This window comes from Triticum urartu, chromosome 4A, assembly GCF_056163025.1.
Source record: "Triticum urartu cultivar PI428250 chromosome 4A, HENAU_Tu73, whole genome shotgun sequence".
Classification (NCBI taxonomy): domain Eukaryota; kingdom Viridiplantae; phylum Streptophyta; class Magnoliopsida; order Poales; family Poaceae; genus Triticum; species Triticum urartu.
The window spans coordinates 76,405,318-76,414,997 of NC_141876.1; the positions used below are offsets into that span (position 1 = coordinate 76,405,318).

Sequence of the window (9,680 nt, forward strand, 5' to 3'; positions counted from 1 at the left end):
TTACTTATTGGACGGTTGCCCTTATTGAAATCGAGGAATAATCTTTTATTGATCAAGTTGCAGTTCTTTTACTCTCTCTATTTGTTTAGCCCACTGCTGTTGTTCAAAAAAAGAAGAGAGTACCACTGCCAACCGGTCGTTGTGCACTTGCACCAAAAGACTTTGACAAGTCTTGCACCGCGAAGCCGCCATTTTCTATTGACGCAAGTAACCCAGCGGAGGCGACTTGACCTGGCAAAAAATAAGAAAAGGAGCAACTTACTACCAATAGAAGGCGAGCGTGATTGCGTGAGAGCTTCCGAGTTCCGACCGAGAGACAGGGGGCATCGCGAGTGGCTGTCGCCCACTGATTGCACTCGCTGCATTTCCCCCCGTCTTCCTATCCCGCCCCCTCTCCTTCCTCGCTCCACGGACTGAGCTCGAGTCCAGTCGTCGCAATATTCGTTCGTTCGTAGCTCCGCCCCGCGGATGAGTCGGTCTCGCAAGCGGATTTAGTCCGCTCTCCTCCACCAGTCTGCCACGGAGCACATCGCTGCCGCCTTCTCGACTCCACTGCAGATTCCATGCTTTGCGCTCGCGCGAGAATCCATCAGGTACTACCTTTTTATCGAGTCCGTGGCGCAGCCCTTTTGTGTAGATCTCCGCCGTCTCACCTGCATGGAGTACATGTCAACACCGTTGGTTTGAGCTACAGAGTTTCACCACGCGCTGTGTCCCTGGCCGCTGGGAATTGCCACACCCGCTAGACTAAGTTGGGCTCTTGGGGACGTCGTCATCGAACCGTTTCATCTGGAGCTCATGAGTTCCAAACGAGCTTTCGATGGTCAAATTGCAGTTTTACTAGCGAAAAAGTTGTTGCCTGCTACATGTTCGATAGAATTCCCCACCGCAGCCTCCCGCCACGGGCAGGGAGGTGAGAGCAGAGTTGCCTCCAGTCGATGCGGGCTGTCACGTGGACGCGAGATGGCATCGCCGAGATAGTTAATCTTATTCGTCGTAGGAGTAGTGTGTAAAAGAATGCTCTCGTCCTGTTCTTCACACTAGTAACTACTACTCCTCTATCTTAAGTCTTAGGCTTATTCGGTTTGCAGGATTTCTAAATCGTAGGAATAGGAAAAGTAAAGGATTGGGATGCCATGCACATTCCAATCCTTTGGAAGCTAGCACAATGCCCGCGCGTTGCTACGAAGCCATAAAAAGCGAGCACTTGGACCACCGGCTTAGGAGATGGTCAAAGGACGTTGGTGTCTTGCCGTTGTTGCACGGTTCACGATTAAAAAGAGAGCAAAAATATAATGAAAGATCTTTCTGCGTTTGATGTATAATTTGAAGAAATTGGATGGTAAGAGAAACTAAAACCAACAGCATGATTCTGAGTTCGAGTCACATCTCTGCATTTGTTACCTGTGTTTTTCACAAGAGTGGTGTCCTCGCATTAAATTAGTAGTGTATTTGTTTATTTGTGCTAGGTGTAACATGTCAGTAAAAGTGCATTTGTTCATTTATGTCTCTTGGAAGGTTGCTAGTCCACTATGTGGGTAGAATGTATTTGTTTATTTGTGTTGTTGGTCTCAAATGTGAACCCACGACCAACTCCAACCTTTATAAGTAGGAAGATATCTACGAGGTCTGACCTAATGCTAAGAATCCTTAGGAATCAGGCCAGTATGGACACAAGCCTTGGATGATGTTGCCTGCATATTGTGATGTTCAACTTTACTTTTCTTATGCTGCAGAACTTTTGACACTGGTGGTCCGTTTGGTGGGTAAGTTGTTGTCCCACTCTATAGACCGCCTACTACAAGTATCCCAAAGGTGAGCATTCCCTGATCATGTGAACCACCAGCGTCAAATGTTGCAGTTCAGAAGATAGCTATGCACACTGCAGTTTCCCGAATGTGATAAATTAGCTAGATAATTGAAGCCATATTCCAAACAGTCCATTCATTTGCTAGATTGCATACCGGTTGTGTTTTATGCTCATGCTCGTTCAAAGAGCTTTGCGCTCAACTAGTACAGGCATCAATTGCTTGCTGGTCCTTACATGCTATCATGGGCTTGTTGACTACCCTGCGATGAAAATCACAGATTTTCATTTCTCTAGTCCTGATGACCTTATAAAGGGATGCCGATCGGGTAGTCTATCCAGCCTAGTGTCATTTATGTTATTTATTTATTCATTTTTTTGGATTGTGCTAGGTGCTTCATGTTAGTTTAGAAAAAAGAGATTGATTTGGACTGAATGTTTGTTTGTGTCACTTTTTATCTCTTGAATTGGGTATTACTGTTCTAGAATATGAGCCAAATTCCTCCGTTTTCCTAATTCTGGCGGGTCAAGTTCATTTAGGAATTCCATCTGTTACTACCGTCAATTCTGATCAATGTTAAGATTTCAGTCGACAGAGGGGTATTCTCTGATGCGGCGGTACCTGAATACCTGATATCTTAATGTATCATAAATTATATTCTAGTCTTCGATATGCTGTAAATTGATAAATTCTGTTTAGGTAAATGGAACGAAAGGGCCAAGTTAGAAAGCTACTCTTTATGTACGAGTGCATGAGCTAATTTGGTACCTAGAATTCTTGATGGTTTTTCTATTCTATCATGTAATATGCACTATCTTTGCTGTTCAGCTCAAATGGCCGAGGCAGTACTCATTGCTGTGACGAAGATTGGTTCCATTTTAGCAGATGAAGCCATCATGGCCATTATAGATAAGTTGTCTGAAAAAGTTACTAATCTGAAGGAACTGCCAGTAAAGATTGAGCAAATAAGAAAGCAACTGAATATGATGAGTAATGTTATAAGGAAAATAGGCACGGTATATCTCACAGATGAACTTGTCAAGAGTTGGATTGGGGAGGTCCGCAATGTGGCCTACCATGTTGAAGATGTAATGGATAAATACTCATACCATGCTCTTCAACTTAAGGAAGAAGGTTTCCTCAAGAAATTCTTCATTAAAGCAACACATTATGTCAAGGTTTTCAGTGAAATTGCCAATAATGTAGTTGACGTAGAGAAGGAGATTCAGCTAGTTATACAGATGAAAGATCAGTGGTTGCAGCCCTCCCAGCTTGACGCCAACACACTTGCTGAGATGGAAAGACAGCGGTCCCAAGACGGCTTCCCTGAATTTGTCAAGGATGAAGATCTTGTAGGAATTGAAGACAACAGGATATTGCTGACCAAATGGCTGTACTCCGAAGAGCAGGAAAACACTGTGATAACAGTATCGGGCATGGGTGGGTTGGGAAAATCTACCCTGGTCTCAAATGTTTATGAACGTGAAAAGATCAACTTCTCTGCAAATGCATGGATCGTTGTGTCACAGGTTTACACTGTTGATGCCCTGTTGAGGAAGCTACTATGGAAGATCGGATACACCGAACAACCATCGTCTCAAATGGACGTGCATGACTTGAAAAAGGAAATACAGAAGAGACTTGAAAATAGAAAATACTTGATTGTGCTGGATGATGTCTGGGAGCAAGAGGTATACTTCCAAATACGTGATGCTTTCCAGAATCTGCAAGGAAGTCGGATCATCATTACCACACGGAAGGACCATGTCGCCGGAATCTCTCCTTCCGACCGTCACCTTGAGCTGCAGCCGTTGAGTAATTCTGACGCCTTTGACCTCTTCTGCAGAAGGGCTTTTTACAACCAGAGGGGCCACATGTGCCCCAAGGATTTTGAGATAATTGCTGCCTCTATAGTTGAAAGATGTCATGGCCTGCCTCTAGCAATTGTTACCATTGGTAGCCTGTTGTCCTCCAGACCACGATTAGACATTTGGACACAAAAGTACAATCAGCTTCGAAGTGAGCTGTCAAACAATGATCATGTCCGAGCAATTTTCAATCTGAGTTACCATGACCTTTCAGATGATCTCAGAAACTGCTTCTTGTACTGCAGTCTGTTCCCAGAAGACCACCCCATGCCACGTGACAGCCTTGTGCGGCTGTGGGTTGCAGAAGGCTTTGTGGTGAGTAAAGAAAAGAACACACCAGAGGTGGTCGCTGAGGGCAATCTTATGGAATTGATCCACCGCAATATGCTTGAAGTTGTGGAGACTGATGAGCTTGGTAGGGTTAGCACCTGTAAGATGCATGATATTGTGCGTGAACTGGCTATTTCTGTTGCTAAAGAAGAGAGATTTGCTTCAGCAAATGACCAGCGTGAAATGATACAGATGGATAAGGATGTTCGCCGGCTATCAGCATGTGGATGGAAAGAAAACACTGCATTGACACTTAAACTTCCACGTCTTAGAACTGTAGTGTCACTTGGAGTAATTTCATCCTCCCCTGGCATGTTGTCTTCAATCCTGTCTGAATCTAGCTACCTGAGTGTTCTTGAGCTTCAAGACTCTGAAATCACTGAAGTGCCAGCATCGATAGGGCATCTGTTCAATCTACGTTACATTGGCTTACGACGCACCAAGGTCAAATCACTCCCGGATTCTGTTGAGAATCTTTCTAACCTCCACACTCTGGACATTAAGCAAACCAAAATAGAGAAGCTACCACGGGGAATTGTTAAGATCAGGAAGTTACGGCACCTTTTAGCTGATAGATATGCTGATGAGAAGCAGACAGAGTTCCGTTACTTTATGGGAATGCATGCACCTAAAGAGCTGTCCAACTTGGAAGAACTGCAAACTCTTGAGACTGTGGAATCTAGTAACAACTTGGCTGAGCAGCTGAAGAAACTGATGCAACTAAGCAGTTTGTGGATTGACAACATAAGTGCTGCTGACTGTGCACTTCTGTTTGCTACCCTGTCAGATATGCCACTTCTTTCCAGCTTGCTTCTTTCTGCAAAGGATGAGAATGAGACACTTTGCTTTGAGGCTCTGAAGCCAAAGTCTACAGATCTGCGCAAGTTGATTATCAGAGGGCAATGGGCTAAGGGGACACTGAATTGGCCGATATTTCTTGACCATGGAACCCACCTCAAGTATCTTGCTCTAAGCTGGTGCGACCTTGGGGAAGATCCACTGAAGATCCTTGCACCACACCTGCCGAACCTCACATTTCTAAAACTGAACAACATGCATAGTGCAAATACTTTGGTTCTATCTGCAGGTTCCTTCCCCAGTCTGAAGACACTGGTCTTGAAGCACATGCCTGATGTCAGCCAGATGAACATCATTGATGGCGCTCTTCCATGCATTGAAGGTTTGTACATCGTGTCTCTGTTGAAGCTGGATAAGGTCCCCCAAGGCATTGAATCACTTGGCTCCCTGAAGAAGCTCTGGCTGCTGAGCTTGCACAAGGATTTCAGAAGTCAATGGGTCACTAGTGGGATGCATCAGAAGATAATGCATGTTCCAGAGATTCGTGTCTAGATGCAGCAAGTGGGTTCTTTCTGCAGTGTCTTTGTCGGTTCTTTGCTTCTTTCTGCAGTCTCATTCCTGTATGCCGCATCGTATTTTTGATCATTCAAATAAGTTTGTGACTATTGAAATCACCAGTAGCATTTGGCCCGTACTTGTATATTGTAACACCATTTATTCCTCGAAGATTTATGTCCACTGCCTTTCAGAGGCCTCTGTACTGTTTCTATGTTGATCGTGCTCTGTACGTTTGTGTTGTTTAAGTTGCATGCTTTAGTACCAATTTCATGTAACAACATGCATTATTTGTATCGAACATCTTCTGTGATTGATCCTGTCAAACATTTCATTTTATATCTTGTCATCTTTTGATCTCTGCCACTATGTCACCCCATCATCTGATTCGCCAAGAGGTACCATTATATATTTGTCTGTTTTTCTTGGTGTTAAGATCTCTATCTTGGCTTTTTCCTTTTCAGTAGCACTTCTGTGTGTTTTGCAGGTATTTTGGCCCGCCGATTCCATCGAGGCTAAATTAGTAGTGCCATCTTGGTTCGTCTGGTCTGCTCTGTGGTAAAGGAAGAAGGAACGCAAATTACATGCCTTTGAAGAACATGAGCTTTCAGTTCCGGCTAAAGCCCCTGCTTCAGAGGCCAAGAGCCAGAGCTTGGTAGGAGTTCAACAAGGCCGCGCATTGCTAGAGGATACAAGGTGTTAAACGTATAGGTACAGGTGGGTCTGCGCTGGTTCGGTTGTAACTAGAGATAGGTTGTAATCTTTTTCTTATCTCTATCTTAACCCCCCTGTATTCTCTCATGTGGTTGATCCCAACAACCTTTCTTGTATCACAAACCATAATATCAATATATAACATGCGGGTGCCTGTGTATGGGCATTGAGACGCTTCGATACAATTTCACATGATAATCAGAGCCTCCCTCTTCCGCCACATCTAGCCTCGACCACCTTTCTTCCTCCCGCTGAAAACCCTAGCTCCTACCTTCTCATCCACCAAACCGAACCATGTCTACCTCCAGCCAAACTCCATCCATTGCCCTTACCAACACCACATCCGAGCCCCTCACAAGAACCAACTACATCCTATGGAGAGCCCAAGCTCGCTCCCAGATCATGGGTGCCGGGCTATATGGGTATATAGATCAAACCACACCCGAGCCAAACAAAACCATAGTCACCAAGACCTCAGAAGGAAAGGACCAAATCGCTCCTAACCCTGAATACAAACCATGGATTCAAGATCAGCAGATCATAGCCTTCCTCCTTCGTAATCTCTCGAAGGAGGTCCTGATCCAAGTCGCCTCCCTAGAAACCTCGCATGCCATATGGTCAGCCCTAGCAAATATGTTCGCTACCCAATCCCGTTCTCGTGTGAACAACTGCCGCCACTCCCTCACCAATGCACAGAAAGGCTCCTTGAGCGCATCCGCATACTTTGGGCAGATGAGAGCACTCTCGGACGAGCTAGCTGCCGCCGGGAACCCCATAACAGAAGCAGATCTTCTTTCTCACATCATTGCAGGGCTCGACATGGACTACTAACCTCTGATCTCGGCGCTGGACGTACGCATCGCTCCCCTCTCGGTGGATGATCTCTTCGGCATGGTCTCCAACTTCGACCAATGCGTTGAGATGTTCCACGGGACAGGGGCAGGGGCTTTCAAGTCCTCGGCTAATGTTGCATCCCGAGGTCGTGGCAACAACAACAACTCCAGCCGCTACCACAACTCCAACAGGAGTGGTGGTGGTGGATCTCGTGGTGGCGGCGGCGGCCCTTACCAGAACGGCGGCAACGGCGGCGGCGGTCACTACAACAACTCCAACGCCGGTGGCGGCGGCGGCTACAACAACTACAACAGCGACGGAGGTGGTGGCGGCGGCCACTACCAGAACGCCGGCGGCGGTGGTCACTACCAGAACGGCTGCGGCAACAACAGACACCCCTACTACAACAACAGGGGGCGTCCCTTCCAAGGGTATGAGGATGAAAGCACAAGTGCTCCCTGGATGGTTTTGGTAATTAATGTCAACATATCTCTTGTTGGACTAACACTTTTACCTAGTATGTTTCAGATAAGTTCAACAATGGAGTGGCATGGACTAGAGATGCTAAGGAAAAAGGGTTGGCTCAAGCTTCAAGATCAAGACTCTACATTTTCTATTTTAGTGATCCAAGATCACATTGAGTCTATAGAAAAAGCCAATACTATCAAGAGGGGATGAGGTGTTGCTTAATGGCTTGCTTGCTCAAAGTGCTTAGTGATATGCTCCAAAACCCTCAACTACCTTCCCACATCCACATATGACCTAAACCAAAAGTCAAACTCGGCCCCACCGATTCTTTCTATCCGGAGCCACCGAGTTCGGTTAACATAGCCACTGCCAGAAACCTTAATCAGTTCGGTCTCACCGATGGGATCTCGGTCTCACCGAGATGGGCTTGCAAACTCTCTGTTACCTGTTGCAATATTTTCGATCCCACCGAGATATGCAATCGGCCCCACTGAGTTTGCTTGGGCAACTCTCTGTTTCGCTTATTACCCAAATCGGTCCCACCGAGTTTGAGTAATCGGTCAAACTGAGTTTTGGTTTTACCCTAACCCTAGCACATTGGTTCCACCGAGTTGAACTAGTCGGTCCCACCGAAAACCCTAACGGTCACTAGGTTTACTAAATCGGTCCGACCGAGTTTTTCCCTTCGGTCTCACCGAGATTGGTAAATTGAGTGTAACAGTTAGATTTTGTGTGGAGGCTATATATACCCCTCCACCCACTCTTCATTCGTGGAGAGAGCCATCAGAACATACCTACACTTCCAATACACATTTTCTGAGAGAGAACCACCTACACTTGTGTTGAGGTCAAGATATTCCATTCCAACCATATGAATCTTGATCTCTAGCCTTCCCCAAGTTGCTTTCCACTCAAATCTTCTTTCCACCAAATCCAAATCCTATGAGAGAGAGTTGAGTGTTGGGAAGACTATCATTTGAAGCACAAGAGCAAGGAGTTCATCATCAACACACCATTTGTTACTTCTTGGAGAGTGGTGTCTCCTAGATTGGCTAGGTGTCACTTGGGAGCCTCCAACAAGATTGTGGAGTTGAACCAAGGAGTTTGTAAGGGCAAGGAGATTGCCTACTTCGTGAAGATCTACCGCTAGTGAGGCAAGTCCTTCGTGGGCAACGGCCGTGATGGAATAGACAAGGCTGCTTCTTCACGGACCCTTCATGGGTGGAGCCCTACGTGGACTCGCGCAACCGTTACCCTCCGTGGGTTGAAGTCTCCATCAACGTGGATGTACGATAGCACCACCCATCGGAACCATGACAAAAACATCTGTGTCTCCAATTGCGTTTGAATACTCCAAACCCTTCTCCTTACATTCTTACAAGTTGCATGCTTTACTTTCCGCTACTCATATACTCATTGCATGCTTGCTTGATATGTATTGTGTTTGTTAAACTTGTTCTTAAACTCTACTTAAACTTAAGAATATTAAAAACTGCAACTTTTGGCACTTAGTGTCTAATCACCCCCCTCTAGACACCTCTTCTCGATCCTTTCAATTGATATCAGAGCTTTGGTCTCCATTGCCTTGGTTTAAACACCATTGGAGGAAGATGGATGTGTCTACTTTGGGGAGTCTTAGACATAGAGTGCCTATTCTTGATGGAGAGTATTTTCGTGAGTGGAAAAATGAAATGCTTGAGATTTTCAATGAATATCATTTGAACAAGTACGTTACTAGCCCTTGTGCACCTCATGTTGATCTTTTGCACCCTACCCTAGATGAAGATATTGACATGATTCGCAATCTTAGAACTGTTAATCTTATCACTAGAGGCTTGCCTAGAAACTTGATTGGATGTTTGCTGACTCTTAAGTGTGCCTACACCATATGGAAATTTCTTGAGGAACTCTTTCCTAATTACTCCTTGAAAGATCTAGATGAAATCCTCCATAAGTCTATTGCTTTGATTAAGATGAGTTCCAATGATCCCAAATTTGGTGACTGCTTATTTGAGCTTACTAATCTTACAAGTGCCAAAGGAGATGTTGGAGTCATTAGCAATATCATTTCCAGAGCTATTAGAATTCATAAAGATAACTATAGAAATGATCATTTATCTAATGAATTGCCCTCTCTAGGAATTGATCAATCACAAGATGATGCTGAACATGAATACTCGGATGATGATGATGATGATAGTGACTATGATCTCGATGATGCAATGAGACACTTTGGTCTTATGGAAAATCTTCGCAGCTACATGGCTGGAGGAAAGGAATGGGTCCTTGATAGTGGATGCACTGA

General features: G+C 45.1%; 1 protein-coding gene across 2 annotated transcripts; it reads left to right on the forward strand.

Moving 5' to 3' along the window:
• Nucleotides 1-287: 287 nt before the first annotated feature.
• Nucleotides 288-5,571, forward strand: LOC125527683 (disease resistance protein RPM1). Of its 2 annotated transcripts, XM_048692201.2 has the most exons (3): nucleotides 289-593; nucleotides 1,737-1,815; nucleotides 2,637-5,571. In XM_048692201.2, the coding sequence occupies exon 3, from the start codon at nucleotides 2,642-2,644 to the stop codon at nucleotides 5,354-5,356; it is 2,715 nt and encodes a 904-aa protein (XP_048548158.1). In that variant the 5' UTR covers nucleotides 289-593; nucleotides 1,737-1,815; nucleotides 2,637-2,641; the 3' UTR covers nucleotides 5,357-5,571. The 2 variants fall into 2 exon arrangements, with proteins under 2 accessions (XP_048548159.1, XP_048548158.1); XM_048692202.2 differs by lacking the exon at nucleotides 1,737-1,815 and having other exon boundaries at nucleotides 288-593.
• Nucleotides 5,572-9,680: the final 4,109 nt, after the last annotated feature.